Source organism: Peromyscus maniculatus, chromosome 3 (genome assembly GCF_049852395.1).
Source record: "Peromyscus maniculatus bairdii isolate BWxNUB_F1_BW_parent chromosome 3, HU_Pman_BW_mat_3.1, whole genome shotgun sequence".
In the NCBI taxonomy this organism is placed as follows: Eukaryota; Metazoa; Chordata; class Mammalia; order Rodentia; family Cricetidae; genus Peromyscus; species Peromyscus maniculatus.
This window is the reverse complement of record NC_134854.1, coordinates 11649983-11670485: the sequence shown is the minus strand read 5'-3', so window position 1 is coordinate 11670485 and position 20503 is coordinate 11649983. Positions and strand designations below refer to the sequence as shown.

General features: G+C 38.4%; 1 protein-coding gene across 2 annotated transcripts in view; it reads left to right on the top strand.

Annotated features, from left to right (window-relative positions):
- Mdfic (MyoD family inhibitor domain containing) overlaps positions 1-20503 on the top strand; it is an 83149-nt gene that overhangs the window by 30595 nt on the left and 32051 nt on the right. For both annotated transcript variants that reach the window (XM_006984273.3, XM_042272812.2), the window contains exon 4: positions 19862-20140. In XM_006984273.3, coding sequence (XP_006984335.1) covers positions 19862-20140 — 279 coding nt within the window. The remainder of the gene's footprint in view (positions 1-19861; positions 20141-20503) is intronic.

The window sequence follows — 20503 nt, the reverse complement described above, 5'->3', positions numbered from 1 at the left end:
AAGTTCCAAGTTTGTTTGAAACTATTAAAGACTGATTGAGTAAAATCTCATTTTTGAATGCTTTTAAATGTGATAATGGTTGTGTATCTAGGCCCTGTACACTTAACGTGAGAGATTTCCAGGTAACAGTAGAAGCCAGACGGCCAAAGCTTAGAGAGTCAAAATGTGCTGTGACCATGACTCTCCTCAGTGTGCGTACTGCTGGCCTAACCTGTAGGTCACATATGAACTCTTGACTAGCATCTTGACTTCTGAGTCATGACTCCACAGGGTTTGGCTGACTTGAGACTTCTTTTAATGTCACTGAAATGACATAGATCTTCGCTTCTATGAGATGTTTACTTCACTTCTGTTATCTTGCAAATGTGGACATACCTTGGTCTTTTTTAGCACCAAAATCTGTGCCACCTAACAACTGGAAATCAGAAATTCATTCTCTTCTTTCTTCCAGAACTTGGCCTTAAGAAGTAAATGTGCCTTATCTGTTGTGTGTTCTTCTCCCTTCATTGTTCCTCTTCTCTTCTGTGGTTTTACCTGATTTGTTTTCATGCCCAGATGGAACTTGTGATATCTCATAGTGCCCATAAATTCACAAATCCTGAAGGACATTTCCTGCCTCTCTGCCTCTAGTTCTGCGGTCTGCTTCTATAGTGAGCCTGGCTTTCCCTTGCCTCGGGTAACTGATGGGAGGCTTTGCATTCCATGACTTTTACATCATCAGTTCTGAAGCCTTCCCAGATAGCCCCATGCTGCTTCACTCTGTGCTCTTTCCCTTTTCAGCCATTACCACAGTTTGTGACTTTGGTCAAGTCCATGCCTACTGTCTCCTGGCTCTAAGTCATGGGAATTATCGCAATTCCAGAACCACAGGAACCTTCCAGGGAATGATTCTGGATGATTGAATCTAGGACTAAAACCAGTACTACCTTTGATCTCACCACTTCCTTTCATGCACACGTGACAGGTTCCTCCTTCAGGGCTGGGCTTCCTTTGCATTTCTTCTGTAGGTTCAGCCAGCCAGCAAGGGCTGTGCCTTTTTCTCTCATCAGGATAGGGCTGATCTGCCTCTATCCAGAAGAGCTCACTGGTTTTGAAGTTGCAGTCCACTTGTGTGTGACACTCTTATCCACTGGGAGGCTGAGGATTCCTTAGAGTGTAGTTGACATCTCCATGAATTGTGTTGTACAGGGCAGGGCCATGCTGAGTTCGTTTTCTCACGTCTGTGTTGATGGCTGAATAAATGAGAGTTTTTTCTTGTTGTCAGAGAAAGGGGTGGGGAGGGATTCTATGATGGTTAGGGTCCTCGAGAGCTCACCTTAAAACCATCAGGGTGAGGAAGGCCGTTTTTCTAAAGTGTAAGTATTTTAAGCCCAAATTTTAGTCTTTGTCCTTAGTTGAAAGTTCCTGCTGCTTTACCATCATTACCCATGAATCTGTGGCCTGCCTTTGTGGTCTCATTTCAAGGGAGAGATAAGAACCTTGGCTTGTGTTGTTCTTTTTTAAAATGGCTTTCCATTTTCAGTAAGAAGAAATCTTGGAAGACTGAAGCTGAAGACATAGGAGGGACAGGGACAAGATTCTGTGGTCACATCCCTTCTGTGGGGAGCAGTGGCGCCCACTCTTCATGGTAGCTTAACAGACAGCTTTCCAGGTCCTTCCCAAACCAATTAACTTGGAATCATGTGGGAGTGGAACTCAGGCATCCATGAGTTCCCAGGATAATTTCAACCTGCAGAGGTATGCACTTGAACATGCTGCCCCAGAACAGATACATTTGAAGAATAATCTGAGCATTCGTTATCAGTGTCAACAGTTGCCTTAAAAAAATTAAAAAAAGCAGTTTCTTGATATTGATAAAACCACTAAAACCCTGTTGGGTAGAGACGGCACTGGCTTCTTTTTTTTTTAATCCCATAGTCCTTTGGGGAAGTTGTTTTCTCGAACATTGTTCAGATTTGTTTCTTACTTTTAGTTTCACTATGCATGGCTTGCCAGTCTTAACATTGAAAAAGAACTATTTAATTTGCACATGTAGCCTTGTTAAATGGCACAATGAAAGGACTTCAGAGTCTTTTAGATGTAATCTAAAGGAATTATTTGATTGTCTTAGTATCCTTGATACATTAAATAAAAATCAAAGTTTACCTTATATATGAGTGAAATTTTGAAGATGAAAATCATTTTGTCTAATTTTCTGAAGAATTACACACACCTGCCTCTTTCATCTTCCTTTGATTCTGTGTCTTAAATTGGAGTAAGTGTTCGCTTTCAGTGAAAAACGCCTGGAATACGCACTCTCTAATCAAGTGTTTGTAGATAAATTGGAAAGAATATCTTCTTAACTATTATATCTAGAGCTTGTTCTCGGAGGAAAGTGAGGTCTTTCGTAATAGAGATACAGTTTACCTAAGAGTCATATTAATAAGAGAAAAATCATCTTTTTGAATAATATATGAATCCATATGGTATCAGTGGTATCTAGGCATTTGGGACAATACATAATTAGTTTCAATTCCCTTTGAGAAGGAGATGTGGATGTTAAAACAAATTGCTGATGAAGCATATACTTTGGAGAGCAGTGTATTTCAAAACTTTGTGCAATATCAGCTATTTCTTTCAATGGTATGGAAATACAGTGGACAACTGAGAAGATTTATTAGACACAATTTTCAACCATTCTTATGATATAAAGGTTCATAGTTTGCTTATTTAAGACAGTGACTAAAACAAGGATTGTAGGCAGTGTTTGTAGAGCATCTGGGAAAACACTGCTTCTATTCAGTGTCTGGTGCCATTGTTTCTAGTCAGCGAACCAATAATCATTTGCTTGTATGTGAGTTATGGTATGACAATGTTTAGCACTAAATAGGAATTGGCTATTTAAATTATGGTAGGCTTTTTTATGATAATGAACAGTGGATTAGCGTGGAAAGGTCAACATCCAGAGAATAAGAAAACTGAGAATCATGGAATGAACAGTGGGGAAGAAAGGGAAGAGTAGAGGTTGTGATATGCTGAGTGTCTTAAATGAAAGGGAGGGAAGGGCTTTTCTGGAAGGGACTGTTTTGTTGCAGGAAATACATATTCTCAAGTAGAATTTGCTTGTCTGGTAGGATTTCTAGTCATTTTCATGTGGAGAAGAGTCTGTGAACATTGCACATTCACCATAGCCAGTGAGGCTACAGTATATGTAACACAGAGGACTACATGCGTGCATAGTTTTTCATTTGCTCCCCGTCCTAAGGCTCCCAAACAAAATATCATATCTTCTCACCTTTGCTACAGCTTCTACTATATGCATTCAAAGTAGCGCCCTTAATAATTGACTAAAATTTAAAATGACTCAAAAGCACATTAGGGAAGATTGAATAAATAAATCATGACATAGTCATGACTGATATATAATAATATAATAATAAACATCATATAGCAAAGAAATAAGTAATATATAACATATTGTTAGGAATAGTTACATATTTCTGGGTTTCCCATAGAAATAATAAAAATCCACAAAAATGAATTCTTTGTATTTTATTTTTCTCTTCAGACAGGGTCTCAGTATGTAGCCCTGACTGGCCTGGAACATGCTATGTAGACCAGGCTGGCCAGGACCTCGTGGAGGTCAGCTTGCCTCTACCTCCTAAGTGCTGTGATTAAAGGTGTGTGTCACTATTTTGAGCCTTAGTGCTATGATTTTTGAAATTTATACTCTGAATCTGGTGAGCATTATCATCATGATCTTTTATTAAAGATCATTTATTCAATCACAGCCTTCTTGAAATGTGGGGCCCATAACGTTGCTCTACCCATCATTCCTTAGTTTTCATTTTTCTCAGGTTTACTTGTTTTGGTAATCCTTGAGGTCATGATCATTTCTTTCTCCTCACCAAGCTTAAAGAAAACAGGAGCTTAATATAGCACAGCCTGGGAAGAAGTCTTTAATAACTTGTTTTCTTCATGAAATCCACTGTGTTAAGGTAAAAACATTTGAATGGTCTAGTTCACAGAGCATATATTTAATGAACAAAGCCCACGTGAGAGTGCTCATTTTCTGCAGTTATGTTTTTGTGAAAAACAAAAACAAAGTCTAACCACACCACATTTTGAGCCTAAACATCTAAGCTCTCAGAGTCAGAATCTAGAGCTTTGGCAGGACTGAATGGGAATGATTACAGGCTGGTCAGTAATAATGACAGATTTTAGTGTCCATTTTAGTGTGTGAAACACTAAATTACAGTGAATTGAAAAATGGGCAGTTTGTAGATTTAGAATAGCATCCCTTGGGGTTGGGGGCATCCAAGGGATAGCTTTTGTCTCCTCCCTCTTAACTGACACTGTCATTTTTTGCTTCTTTGCACATGAATAAGTAAAGTGACACTATGTGTGGACAGTATCTTTGGAAGATCAACTTGTTACCATATCCCCACCCTAAACACATTTCTGTGATAGCCTTTTGGCACAGCACATTAAAACTCGGTCCTTTGGAAAGTGTCACAATGATGGTTCCTTATTCACGGGCCCTACTCGTATAAATCTTCCTGGAGAGCTACTTCACCTATTCCCATCTATTCAGGTAGTTCCCATCTATTCAGGCTGCTGCAGTCCACCGAATGAGTGTGCTGAAAGTGCCCATACTCTAAGGATAATGTATGAAGACTTTTCAAAGAACCGTGGGAGCCACCATAGATAAGTGCAGCATCGTATTTATATAAAATGAGAAAATACACATGCCATTAGCCAATTAGCTTGAAAATGAAGTAATGGCCTGAAATTGAATTTGCTAATAAAAAGTTCGATTTTTTACAGGATTTAGACACAGCAGAGGTGTAGGTGGTGTACAACAGCAAGATGCAGAGAGAAATTTTTATGGACGTAGAGAAGGTGGGGCTTAGGGAGGGGTAGAGTCATGTGACTTAGATTCTATTTCTAAATGATGTTCACTTATTATGGGACAGTGGACAAGTCACTCTATCTTTCAGCCTTAAGTTCTGCCAACTTTGGTATATACTTGGAGGTATATATTCTCTCCTCATCATCTGACTGGTAAAGAAAATCTAGATACTCTCTTCACTATCTCAATCCTCAGTGATGGGGTGTTCCACAGTGGGGCTGGAGGAAGAAGTGTGACATGGTGGAAGTTGGGCCATTATGGAAATACTGCCTTCTCTGGCCTGTGTGGAGATTTGGAGTGAAATCAAGGGAGAAAAGCAGAGCATGACTCCACATCTCACTGGTTACTCAGCACTCTGGAAGAAGTGACCAGAAGAGCTAGTGCGGCTTCTATTACATGATCTTAAAATACTCAAAAATGTATCTGAGCAGATTACCTGCATGGTGTGGGGCCAGAAGCCATTGCACTGAGCAGAGCCTACTTAATGTTAGAGTTTTCAATCATGACATATTTTATCAGATGGAAAAGGGGGGGGGTGCACACGCACCAATGTATTATGTATTGCCACTCACATTTAATGTGGGTTAATATTTCATAATATTACATGAACTTTAAAAAGTAAACACCAACAACAAAAACTTAGCCAGGTGGTGGTGGCTCATTCTTCGAATTCCAGCACCCACGAGGCAGAGGCAGGTTGATCTCTGAGTTTGAGGGCAGCCTAGTCTACAGAGCAAGTTCTAGGACAGTCAGAACTACACAGAAAAACCCTGTGTCAAAAAACCAAACCAAGCAAACAAACTAAGCAGCTGGATATGAAGGCACGGGCGTTTAATTCTAGTACTTGGGAGATGAAACCAGGTAGATCTCTATGAGTTTCAAGGCCAGCCTGGTATCTGTATCTGAGTCGCCAGGCAGGCAGGGGTAGATAGTGTGACCCTGCAAAAAAAAAAAAAAAAAAAAAAAAAAGAAAGAAGAAAGAACCCCCCTCCTTTCTCCTCACTGATACATATGCTGTTTGACCCCTCTCTCTCTCACCCATTTATTCTCATGGACCAGATGGTGTGGATCAGATACAGAAACCATTTATTTTCATATTCTTTTTTGTTCAGTGCTTTTCCATTTCTTTTCCATTTGGAAGAACAACAACAATAAGAAATGCAGAGGTGTAATCTTGCCTCCTGCGGATGGCTGTTTTCACTGTAGCAGCCTTGAGAGCAAGGGACACAGCGGCACTTGTTCAGTTAATATTTGTTGTTGTAAGAATTTAGGAAAGTACCCAGTAGCTTCTGTTACTCCTGCAGATTGATTTTGCTCCCAAACACTTCTTCTAGACAAATTATCACCCCTTACACTCTTTTGTACTTGTTTCTCTAGGAAAAGCTATACAATGCCATTGACAGATATTATTTGTTTTTAGCTTTATTTATTATTTTACATGTATGAGTGTTTTGCTTGCATTTATGTGTGTACCACATCCTGCCTGGTATCCCACGAGGTCAGAAGAGGGTATTGGATCCCTTAGGACTGGAATTACAGATTGTTGTGAGCTGCCATGTGTGTGCTGGGAATCAAACCCTGGTTCTTGGCAAAAGCAACAAGTGTTTTAACGGCTGAGCCAACTCTCCCAACAAGATAGATATTATTTGGATGACATAGTTTTCAAAATCACAAGTCTCTAGAGAAATGAGTCTTTGCACTGTTTCTTCTTCTTTTTTTAAACTAGATTTCTGGATATTGAGGTATATGCACATTATGTGCTTACCTCTTGACAATGAACGTCACACCTATGCTTTTGGAATATTACGGAAAAGGGTGATGCCATTGGAGTTGATATGTTTAACCTGTGTTTCCCAGTTGACAAGTTGAGGTTGAATGAAAGAGGTAAAGAATTACACAAGGATGCCTGGAGTGGGGGCTGTCTGTAATTTTTGATGATGAACTTTGTTTGTGGATCAGAATATATACTAACCACTTGCAATTTGAAATCCACATGTGGGATTTTAAAAGCTATATTAATAGGAAACAATTATTAGAGGCAAGTAGGAAATTTATGAAGCCCCACATAGATGAACTTATTCAGCTCACTATCAAATTGCCTATATATTTTCTGGGAGTTTGACTTTTTAAGGAAGTGCTCATGGTCAGCAGTCTAACTATCTATGGTCCTGTCCTGGAGCACAGTACGCTGGAAGAGATGAGATAGTTCCAGAGAAGGGATAACATGAGCTAAATATGTTGTTCAGTTCTCTGGAGTTGGACAAAGTTGAGAACAATTACCAGAGACTTGTGCCCCTTAACTGATAAAGGAACTTGGTTTAGAAAAATAGAAGATAAAAAAACAAAGCAAAACAGAGTAATAGTTTCACTCCTAAATTCTGAGAAAAACAAGACAATACAGTATAAGCAAACAAACCAACCCAGCAGTTTGATTCTCTTAAACCTTTTCACTGTTGAAAAAGCATCATACCATTCATGCTCTTCTATGGAGCTTGAGATCAAATTTCCCCAAATTGAGGCATAAATTGTTTAGTTCGTTTCAGAGGCATGGATGTATGTCTTTTGTTCTTGGAAGGTAATTAAAGTGTAAGATTTCTGTAAATGTTCCCTAATAATCCAAGTTGCGGCTTTATATTACATTTGTATATAGTTGAGGACTGTGTTTGGTAACTTCCTAAGAGCCATTTTGTTGGGAGTGTCTTGAATCAAATCAAAGTATTTATGCCAACTTCTGGTCAGTGGAAATTGAGTGGTCTTGTAAATGAATAATTTATTGTAGCAATGGACTTATTGTAAAGATGCACAATATCCAGAAAAATAATGCCAGGAACAGTTATGGAGGCACAACCCGTGTTTTGTTTTGTTTTTCCCCAGCATATTCACTAATGTTAATAGTTATAATTAGGTGATACATAGACTGTCCAAAGGGCAGCATGTGAATTCCCTAACCACCTTGGCTTCCTCTCAGGTCAGCAAAAGTCCTGAAGTCCTTTGTGCCTCTAGGCTTTGCCAGCTTTAGCCTGGCCAGATTCCTGGGCCTCCTCTTTATGAGGTCCCTTGCCTTTCAGTTGTTTGTTGAGATGCCCTTGGTAGCTTTCCAAAACAAAATTCTTCTTCTTGTTATCGGGAAAACACTGTCTCAGTAGTAGTTTTCGCTTTGTAATAGTTATCATGGTTTTCAGGTGTGCACTCTTTTTGTTTCTCACCTCTGTTTCACTAGCCTTTGCATTGTGTCTGATCCTTAAGATATATAATAAGCACTTGATGAAAGAATGCAGAGCATCAAAAACAAAACAAACAGAAACAATTCCCCAAATCTCAGTTCTCTATAAACAGCTATTTCTATCAACTGTTTAGCTGGAGTGCTAAATTTTTTTTGTTTCCGTATTTTTTATTATCTTTAATTATTTTTGATTTCTTGTCCGCTGTTGGACTACATGGTAATATTAATCTAATGTGAAATTAATATGAAGTTCATGGTAATACAGAATTTTGACAGTTTTTTTTTTCCAAAATTCATTTGAATAAGAAATAATGATAGACTAATGAATTACAGGCTAAGCTGGGTGGTTGGGGATTTAGATGATTCAGATACATTCTAAACTTCACTAACAGACAGAAGAAGCAGCCAGATTCTGTTAGGGAGCATAGGGAAAGGCAATTTTCCCTAGACTTTCCAGGAGAGCACTATATACTTACTAGGGCTTTATTTAAAGAATTAAAATTGGGGGCTGCAGAAGAAGGCCATTTCTTCTGCCTTGTCATTTGTGTCATTTTTTCTGGTGTTCCTTGTTCTAGGTGCTGGATCAGATGCTCTGCACAGCTTTGTAGGCACATGACCCACGCATATCATGCTAAACAGAGGCTTGCTGAGTGACACTATGGAATCACAAATGGCATGATGTTTGTTGTGGAGGAACACAGCATTTTGGTGGAGATGGCAGACATTCAAATAAAGTTTTCTCTTGACTCCAAGAGGAGGGACTCACCTATATCTCAGGGGACTGTTTAACAAAGATGGAGAGTGGATGGCATGTGATGTAGGTTTGAAGTAAGAGACAGTGGAGCATCCCAAGACAGTGGCTAGAAAAGAATCACAGAGTGGCCTGGAAAGACTGATGTGCTTCTTTGAGAAGCAGGACAAGTTCCGTATATCAGGGACCCAGGAAAATGGCAGGGTAGGAGAAGGAGGCATTATTGGGAAGGTTTTAGTAACGTACTGATTTTATCCTAAAGATCAATAAACATGGAATTTTTCATCCAGGCAGCAAGGCAAACAGATCCTGGGTTGGTTCTGGTTTGTCAGTGATATGAAAGTGGTCCAGAGCTTTGATGACTTAGGTTAGAAATGACAACCGTTTTAACTGCTGGCTGCCAAGGCAGAAGGAGGAGTGCTAAGCACAGGTGTTGTGTGTAAGACTCACCTCCGGGGAACAAGTGGTCCAGAATCAGGGAAGCCTGTTTGTGTGATTGTGATGCCTTGCAGACACGCTGGTCCCATCCCTCAAGCTCACTTTCATCACTCTGTTTTTCTCTCTCTCATCCTCTTTCATCTCTCATCCTCTTATATTGTCCTTTATTGTTTCGCTTTTCTGCTATTTTATCCTTGTTTTCTGACATTGTATCGCCGTTTTGTCTTTGTTTTTCCTTTTCAAGAACACCATGATTTAAACATATTACATGCAAATAAAATAATGCGTGTCTGGCGCAGTGTGCTTCTGAAGTGTGTTTATACACACACTTGCAGAGGATGCCATCTCCCAGGAGAATGTGCCAAATTGTATATCTGAAAGTGTTCTTTTGATTTTTGTTTCCTTCCCATAACAAAAGCAAACTCAGCTTGCTGTACAAGTGAAGCCAGTGTGTCCTTGAGCACAGGACAGTAGAAATGTAGGTAAAGTGACCATTGAACGAATTGCAGTTAGCTAGAGGGCACCGCCCATTGTTCACCCTGATGTCTGGCAGATGGGAAGGCTGTGATGTCATTTTGTTCGTTATTTTCCCTATATTTGAATACTTGCCTCTAATGACATTAAGATGTGAAATTAACACTACTAGGGATGTTCTCTGAATTTATTGTTACTTGAGGTCATAAATGTCCATAAGCTCTACAGTGAATGAGTTCTTTGTAAATTTGTTCCCTGTAAGGTCCCTTGTCCCTAGAATAGTACATAACAAATATTTTATAATGACTTATTTCAGCCATTTTGCAGCCAAAGTGACCTTGACAGATTTAGTATATTTTAATGGAGAAATTAGGAGAGGAACAATTTATGTAAATGGTCTCAATCTGTGACTCTTCAAGCATGGTTAATGGTTTTGTCCCTCTATACGTTGATGTCCCACTTGTTGATGCTTATGTTTTAAGTAATATTTTATTCTGTCCAGTAATATTGCAATTTGATGGATACAATAATCTAAATCAGGATCCAAAAAGTGAAAGCAACCTTATAATAGAGGAATTAAGATTTTAACCTTGGGGATGAGAATGAGAAAACAGTATTTTGTTTCCTTATTCATTTGCATAATTATTTTTCCTATTATGTATCTGCTAGAATCTGCTCTATACCTACACATACTTAATTGTGCATATGAGAATGGACTTGCACAACCTGGAAAAACTTCTTTGTATCATTATTTTGAGTATCTTTGGCAGTTCTGTAGGACGGCAGGTTATGCAGTAGTTCCTTATAGAGGAATGTTGCCAGGGTCTCTGTAGGAGTCCGACATGATCATTAGGACCTGGTTGATCTTTGAGCCAATTCTTAGAACTTTGCTCTCAGTCTTGAATTTTCAAATTACTTCAGCAGAAGCATCATTCATAACAAGTGCTAAAGCACAGAGGACTCCTAGTCTCAGGCCACATTTTAAGGGAATCCTTAAAGTTCTTGTCATTGTTCACCAGTGAACTTGGGGATTATAAGCTTCATTAAAGCTGGTGTTTCTTTTCGGATTTTTTTTTTTTCTCATGTAAGCCATTAAGGAGTTTGTTTTCCTTCTTAAATGTTGAACTGCTTATTATCTTAGGTTCTTCTACCTAACTCTGTATCTTCTAGCTGTGACCTTATTTGTACATCCATCGCTCTGTGCTTTACTTGCAGGCTAAGTTGAGTTTGCTTTTATTATGGAAAGGATCTTTCAGATATATAATTTGGCAGTGACGTTTTTTATGCTACTTTTCAGAAATGTTACTTTGTGAGCATTTCTGATGCATTTCCCCACACACCCTATGATATCTGTAACTGAATCTTTAATTCCCTTGTTATAACAGAGAGAGTTTCTTGAATTCTTGCTACAGTTCTACCATCCTTATATTATGCTTTTACAGCAATTCCCTAGGCTCAGGAAGGTGAAGGATGAAGTTTATAATGGCACTGAATACCAAACTGTTGCTTGATTTATTCAGGAAGGTTATTATATTCTGGGATCAAGTGACAGCTTAAAAGCTAGTCTAATTCATCATCATCAGTTAATTTTCACTGGGTGTCCACTGGGTGCTGAACATCATACAAGGCTCTTTGTCAGCATGTATGTGCCTGATAAGGTTGATGGAATTCAAGGAATATGGGATCTTGTCCTTAAGGAACGCTCTGCTGTCAATGCGAGTCAGTGAAGACCCAGGATTGTCAAGTTCTGTGTACAGATGCCTGGAACTAAAAACACTGCATGGCTGCAGAAGTGACTGTCAGTAAATTTAGGTCCCATTCTCATTATTATCTATATTGTTGCCAGGAAAACAGTGGTGATGCCGAACAGACAAACATAGATGTCTGCTATGGTGACCTTAGCTCCGCAGCCTACAGTTATGCTTGGGTCTACGCAGATCCTTTTTGGTCTGTTCACGTAATTTCATATTGGTTTTACTTAATGAGACCCAATTGCCCCTTCTCCTAAACATCCATGCACTTCATCTTTCCTCATGAGAAGTTAGTCCTGGTAGATGGTACATCTCTAGACCTAGTGCACAGTCTTCTTTAGACCTCTGGGTGATGTGCATCCCTCCTCTGAAATGATTTGGAAGACCACCCTAGATCAAATTTGATAGAACTTGTTTCTATCCTGTATGTGGGTTAAGATACAGTGAAAATGATAGAGGGGAGCCCGTGTACAGATAGAGAACAGGACGGGTCTGTGGAATGCAGGGTGGTCTGAACAGAGCTATACCCTGCATTCTACTGTAGTTTCTTCCCTGACTTGGGCCTGTGTTCTGTGTGCAGTGAGTTTGTTTACTGGAAGACTCTGTTAAGATTTCCTTGTTTGGTATCCATCATAGCCAATTCAGAGAAGATTCCCTTGGAGGAGGAGGCTTCGAAGTCCTTCTCCAGTTGCTAACAAATATTTAGATTCAGGGATTACCTCAGAGCCAAAAAGTCCCAAGGGATTTTTTTTTTTTTTGTAGCTGTCCAATTTCCTCCCCTCCTCCCCTCCCTCCTTCCTCTTTCTTTTCTTTTCCTTGAGCAGCACCTCATTTCTGTGGTACCTTGTCATATTTGTTTTTGAGACTTGGCCTACTCTGATCTCTAAGTACCATTTAACAGCTTCTTGTCACCAGCCTTACCTCTGGTAGTAGTGAGACTTGCTCCAGGTTATCCCTGCCCCTATACCTCAGTCTGTCTGTGCTGGAGAATCTCCATCTTCGTAGTACTCCTAGGAAGGGAACAGGGAGGTATTTGCCCTGGTCTGACACTTCTGACTTCCACTGCTGTTCCATAGTATTTTAATTAGAACACTAGATAGAAACAACAACAAAAAATTCGCCTGTTGCAACTTTGCTAGCACACATGCGTCTCTGAACCTCCGTGGGTGTGGACCACTGGGTATCCAGGCTGTTCCTTGCAATCCTCTATCTAGGGATGGCCAAAAGGTACATGGAGGTTGGACACCAACCGTTCATCTACTCACCCAGACTTGACCTCTGGGTCCGTGGCTGTTTGAAATTTGTCTACAGGAGGGGCACACCATTTTAGATTTATATAGTGGCCAGTTTATTCACATATTGCTAACAATGGCCGTGTCACTTACAAGAAAATCACCTTTTAGGAAAGCTGCCTGCTCTTTCGGGTAGGCATTCATATCCCCAGATCATTTCAGCTCTTAACTACAGAAGGCCCAGAGTCCAAGATGCCGGAATCCATTATGTTCCTTACTACTGCCTCTGTCCAGAAGAAGTTCCATAAAGAATGTCATAATACTCCAGCCTTAACCATCCCAAGCTTTGCATCCCAAGAGCTGATGCAAACTTGTGCAACTTACCCTTCATTAATGTTTATTACTGACTGCTTAGTTTTAGCAAGGATTCGTGGCTTCCCTTTCCCCATGCTTACCTCTACTTAGCTAGCTTCATTAGTCAACAAGTCAATCTGACCCCTCATGCAGGTGTTTACTGTGGATCAGAACTCTTAGTTTAAAGCTTTTTGATTTTTGTTCTCTCCTTCTCTACATGTGTGTAAGACACAAAGAAGGCTAAATGACCCAGAGACAGATCTTGGGTCTAGGGCCTATAAGACAGATCAGTTCTGCATCTCCCAAATCTTTGTGTGTCTGTTAGGATGAGGCCTGGAGTGCTTTAGGGTTCTTTTATATGCTTTGTGGTCCCTGGATGTTTTCGTTAGTGTGGAGAGACTCTAGGTGAATTCTGAGGTTTTAGTTATTTGGGCTTATGCCTTATGATCACCCACCAATTGTCATTATTATTCACTCTAATTTCACTGTAGCATACCTTACATGTTTGTAGATGCGAAACTTGGCTAAGTGATGTGGTTCCAAAGTGTTAATTTAAGAAGAATATATTGAAAAATATTCTATTTCTTGTCCTATGCCTTGTATAGAAACTATATACAAGATCTATACAAGGCACCTTGTATAAACCACAAGATGCCTTTCAAATAATCATATTTAAAAAAATACCTTCAAATAATAATTTAAAAAACATTTCTCTGAACCCTTTGGGGAGAAAGATGAACAAAAGTGAAGAAATGCTTGATTTATAATCGTGGTCAAAGTGCTAAGTAGTAGCCTTCCTGTAGTTACTGCCTTGCTGTTGTTTTGAGATTTCTTAGTCAAGCTTCTGTCTGGTGAAACAGAACGCAAGCAACAGTAGGGCTGTTAACACTTCTAGCTGCCCATTAATTGATTCTTTCTAAAACATAAAAGACATGTGTCTTACATCTGAAGAACATCACAGGTATATTGATCCCAAATGTGCCCATTATTGCCTCTTAGAAAACTCAGGGATGACTCCTTCAAAGAAGTGAATACATTGCTCCTCATAAAGCTGTCTGTCATCTTAAACAACTTTCAGTGTTTAAAAAATGGCTTTTAGAAAGTTCATAACTCTATGGTATTTATTTTATTGCATTATTGTTTTGATACTATAAAGCAGTGTTTGTATAATTCCTTTTCTGCAGGTTATGTATAAATGCATGTACATGTATTTTCTTAGGTATATCCACAATATAACTATTAGTAATATATGATAATTATAGGTAGCAGTCAATCTTATCAGTTGACTCAGTGACAGAAGTATCTATTGAGTCAGGAAGCCAAAGAGATACCATAACAAATACCATAATGCAATGAGATTATCCAGGAAGAATAATAGTTTAAATGCACACATAAAGCTTGTAATTGACACTCTATAACCAAACCTGGCAATTTAAACTTTTCAAATTCACAAATGGGAGACTCTTTCCACAGACAAGTTAACTAGAAACTATGAGGCATAACAAGATAAAAGGCCGAACTTGCCATTCATTTGAGTATAAAGTCAAGTAGTAGATATGAAACTACGCCTAGAGAGAAAAACATAGTGGGATTTTGTTCTTCATTGATTTATGGTTTGAGGACCAAATATATAATGTATACACACACATAAGTATGTGTGTGTGTGTGTGTGTGTGTGTGTGTGTGTGTGTGTGTGTGTCTACGTATACATCTTAAGTGAAAATATGCTTTATGGTCCTTAAAATTCTTATTTTGAATTTATTTTATTGCATTTTTATCTAGAAAACACAAGATTATGCTTACATAGTTATTTGATATAGGTTTTTCAATGGTTGTTAGGAAAAGAAATAATTATTAGCACTTTCACAGAATTTCAAAACGAAGGCAAGCAGAACAGTTTTAAAATGTGGGGAAACTGTGTAGGTGAGGTAACGGGAAGGAACAAACACAGGCAGAGACTGGGAAGTCAGTCTGCTTCCATGAAGATTCCCAGGGCTTGGTTCCTTCAAAATCCCTGAAGTGTGCTCCTCAGCTGTGATCAAAGCTTGGTGGGTGCCAGCCACATTACGGAGTAGGCACACCAGCCCCTCAGGGCCAGGCCTGGAAGGAGCATGCAGAAACAAGCCCATCCGGGGACTGCTGGATCTACCTGCCAGGGAAGGCTGGAACACAGGAGTGAATACCTGCCTTGGACAACACAAAAATGCATTTTCAAGAAGCTCCTGGTCTCCTCCTCTGGGGTTAAAGATGTGGAATTACATTCTAAATGCTCTTTATGAAATGCAAGAGCAATAGATCATTTGCTTTCCCAAACAATTTTTAACATTTTGTCTTTTTTAAAAAAATTTGAATAGTAGTACTTCCCATTGTCATCTAATGATTTATTTCACAATAACTACAATTGAATTAATTTTTTAAAATAAAATACAGTGTGCCAGAATGGTCTCCATATTGTGAACTCACATCGGGGGAACCACAGTGGCTGACTGGGATTGCAAATTCATGAATGTTCAAAAAAATAAAAATAGCGATTTCAGTATACAATTTCATGTGTTAAATATGTACGTTAGATTCAGTGAAGATAGAAAATAGGATATGTGACCAAAAGAGTCTAGAAACTCAAGAAGTAAATAAGGCATTTCCAAAAGCCTCTGAGGTGGAGGATGAAAAACAGCATAGAGTATACCAGGAGTCTCCCAGGATTTAGGGGCATGTGTACCCAGACTTCGCACACAGAGAAAGTCTTGGCACTGGATGATAAAAAAGAGAAGACTTTCACCTTCATTCTAAGTGATTTTACCTAAATTCACATTATGCAGCCAATAAAAATGTATACATTTATCATGAGTCATATTGAAAAACATCTCATCTCCCATTTAAGGACACTATTGTATATAAAGTGTCAAGATCACAGGTATCTAATTTAATTTGCTAAATTGTTCATATATTCATATGCAGTATTGCATATATAGCATCTCTACCATTACCATGTGTGTGTGTGTGTGTGTGTCCTATAGTGACCATGTGATACTGCATACCCAGGAAGACTCTTATAATTATTTTTTTAAAAAGAATCTTATAATTATCCCTGTGAAAAGTAACAGGATTTAGTGTGATTTTTATGTGTACATCAACCATTTAAATTAACTATGTGCATGAGAATTATTGTAATTTTATTGACTATGACTTGTGTGCACACCAGCCATGCAGATGATCTGCTCCCACTGATAGATTATATGCTGGAGTGAAACGTGCCTCTCTGTGCCTATGCCAGCGGCGGCAGTTTCACACGTACTTATTACTAGTTACAGTATCACCTGTTTTTTTTAATTATCAAAAGAAGTTTATGCCATTGACTCATTTGTTCCCATGTTTATTATTCCCATTGAAAACTGTTAGACCTAATCCTCCCTGATTGAAAACATTTGAACCTAGAAAGAACAGTATTTCTTAAGACATTTGTAACTATTCATCATGGATATTAAAATTACAATCAGGCTGCATTGTGTGAGCTGTGGTTTTAAAAAAAAAAGTCTCTACACATATGCTGATCAGGTGACCAATGCTATCCAGGTTTGAAGATGCTGAATGTCCTAATATCTGGTATTTGAAATTTTGACAAGTATTGCATCCATTCTTGAATATCGAGAATACATTTTTCGCTCATAGAGAGTAAATTTAAAATGGGGTCTTTTGTAGCAGCCCCCGTCCTGTTTGGAGTGATATAGCAGATGCTGAATGTTCACATATCAAACAAAATGCCAGGCTCCTGTAGAAAAGAGGTGTCAAAAAGTTTCTTTGTACCTTTAACGCATGTGATTATGTAGTACAAAATGCAGAGTTTGTAAAAATTTCTTGAATATACAGGCAAAAAATGAATAATTCAAAACAACCCTTAAGTTCTACATTCTATTGTCCCTTTATAACACAGGCAGAAGATAGCAGTGCACTCCCAATAGAGCTGAACTTGCACAAGTTCCACCTCGGAAAATGCCAGATGGTCTATGGTCTACTTCTGAGAGCTGTCACATATGTAAAGATTGGAAAAAAGAAAGACAGCTGAATGAGAACCGTGCATCATTAAAGCAGGAGTGAGGGTCCCCAGGCGTTGCCTGTGTTTTAAGAAGCATTGTGTCACCCCCATATTAGCATGCTTTTTTAGATCTATCCGTGATTTGTACACAATAACAAGAAATCTATTTGAAACCAAATAGTTGTGGTTTAATCAGGCAGGCAGTTTCGTTCTTCATTTGAAAATAAAATCATGTTTCCTGTTTAGTTTTAATTGCAACTTGACCATAAGATTAAAATCATACCCTTGAGAAATGATCAATGAAGCTACATTTCCTGTCTATTGAGATGGCTAAGATAAAGCTTATCCAGTTTTGATTTGATGTACTGCACACACACGGCAAAATCATTCAACTAAAAAATGTTTTAGTGTTTTAAACAAAACTGAAGTGCAGAGGCAATATTTGGTTGCTTAACTGTAATTCAAAAACCTCAGAAGAATAATTAGGTGACAGTGAAATAAAATATAAAATTGCTATCATTTAACTGCCCCAGAAATAGATATGGTTTGAAGATTGAAATGTAGATAAATCGTTAAGGATGTATTAAACTAAAGCTCCAGCTGTAACTCATAAGTGGTAGATTCAGTTCTGTTAGTAGAAAGAAAAAAAAAGGTCAAATCTATCATTGTTTAGAATTTGGAGACAGGACACACTCGTCTTTTACCACTTGCATTTTTTATTTAATGAGACTGTTGAACTATTTCATAGTAATTCTTGGGTTACCTTGGACTGGAGTAGGAGAAGTCATTTTTGACTGATTGATGAGGAGTTTTCCTGCATTGGTCAATGACATTTCAACTTAACCAAGCTCTCAGATTGCTTGAATTATTAGTTTTAGAGAGGAAGTTGCTCAAACATTCCATTTATTTGGAGAGATTGCTAGAAAGTGCTCTGTAAAGAACACTAAATTCGGCATCTTTTGAAATGCATATGCATAACTAGCTGTGGGTTCAATGGCAGTCATTAGGATGTCCTTCTGGTTGGTCTCTAAATCAAATGATTGCATGTTCCTAAGAAACCGATCTCCTGCATAAGATACTGGGTTGTAGATATTTGTCCTGAGGTCACATGGAGCTGTTGGGTAATGCTGGTCAACACAAATTGTCATGCTTCACTCAATTGTTCAATGATGCAGTGCCCAAAGAATTAAAGTCATTAGCCTTCTCAGTATCATGCCATTAAAATAGTCTCTCTTTCTACTTTAAACTGAAAAAGAGTTTCTCTTCATACATAGACATGTGGATGGTTTTATTTGTATGTCATAGACATGTGTATGTCTGTGCATGCATCTACATGCCTGGGAGTAGTTCCACTGGTTTTTGTCTTTGTATGGCCAAATGACACAGTGTTAGAGCTATTGGAATTTGGTGGTGCAATTTCCTATCTAATTAAAGTTCTACCAACCCTCAATTTTCTTCCCTAAAATTTCTTTGGTAGTATGTGTTCCTCTTCCTTATTTTGGGATCAGCTTCTATGTATCATTTAAAAAAAAAAAAAAAAGCCCCAAAGAAATGTTAGTGGGAACTACACTTACTAAAATATGAAAGAATTACCAAACTAATAGAATGAACATACTTATGCCCATGATTTGGACACCTCCATGCTTTTCAATAATGTTTTGTCATTTTGTTGATCCCTGTAACTGTGTCTACCCATTCCTGTTGCTTTAGCTCTGGATCTTTATTAGTGTTTTCAAGGGGTGGGTTTGGGATTTTGTTTTTCTCCCTATGCTGAAAAGCTAATTCTTCTCTTGTCCATTTGTGAATTGGTTACCACTGGCATTGCATGTTGGAATACTTTATTTTGTACAGTTTATTCTAAATACATTTTTCTTAATTCTTAACCTTTCAGAACTTAGATTATTCATTCATTCATAAGTGTGCGGCACTCCACAAGTTTGTGTTCTCCTTCCTAAGACTCTGACGTCTTTTCCCCACTCACATCTTTTGTCAGGACTTCTGGTATAGCATTGACTAGGAGGAATGAAGGTGGCGCCTTTGCTAGGTCCAGACTCAGATGTTAGTTCTCCTGAAGTGCTTAGATTTGCTTTCAGCAGCTGTACTGTACCAGACGGAACCTTTTTTTTTTTTTCTTTAAAATGAGTTAAAGGAATAAGCACAGAAGAGACTTCCATCCAGATTTAGAATTGATTGGAAGAAAACTATGTTTGGTTATTTTCCAGCTTTGAATGTCTGAATTCATTGTTCCTTTCACTCCAAAATGTAATTGGTGAGTTTAGTATTGAGATCATGGTATTGTGTGTATATTGCTCAGGAGACCAACCAACAAGAGCAGCCTTCACTGAACCAGTCTTGAAACAGACCTTTTAATTTAAGTATTATTTTAAATTAACAAAAAAAAAATCCTAATTTTTTGTCTTTGTATAGTGATGTTTTGAACCTACTTTTATTTTACTTCTAGACCCTCCCTCCCTCCATTTCTCCCTCCCTTCCTCCCTCCCTTCCTTCTAGAACATTCCTCTTCTTCCCTTTTCACCTTTTCCTTCTTCCTTTCTTCTATAACTCCCTGTATCTTCAGGTTTATTATCATGGATTAGACCTCCAGTCTCTATTTTTGAATTTGTATTTTGGAATATATCTTTTTGTTATTATAAAATAATAGCTTCTCTTGCTTAACTAGATGAACTGTTTTTTGTTTTGTTTTTTTAACTCAGCCCAACCTCAGCGCTTGCCTCGGCTGCAGACATCAACACAGGAGCCCAGCAAGGAGGAAACAGGCAAGATAAAGAATGGCGGCCATAAGAGTCTGAGCAATGGGAATGGAATTCCTCATGGAGCTAAACAAGCACCTACAGATAACCACAAAATTTCAGCTCCTGTTTCTCAGAAAATGCATAGAAAACTTCAGTCCAGCTTGTCTGTAAACAATGATATCCATAAGAAGAGTAAAGTACACGCTGTCTTTTCCCAAAAGACTGCTTCCTCACCAGAAGGTAAGTGTGAGATAGATGTGCATTTTTTTTAACCTCATGTAAAATTATTCAGTAGTAGTAAATTGATCCAGAAAACATGAGTAACATTCTCGCCTTTCCATCAGACAATCATAAATTTTGGTAAAATCCACTTAACTTCCTCCAATAAAAGTTCAAGATAAAAAAGGAAGATCTGGCAGCCAGCATTCTGCTTTTAGATTACCATCCTAGAGTGACTAGTCATTACTTTAAATATAACAGGTGCGCTTTTTTTTAAAATGCCACAGTTAAAAATATGAATATACCATTTTGGGGCATATCAGAGTGTCTGTATTCTTTCCCTCCTTGGTGCAATGTGTTATGCTGTGCAGTCGAGATAAGATT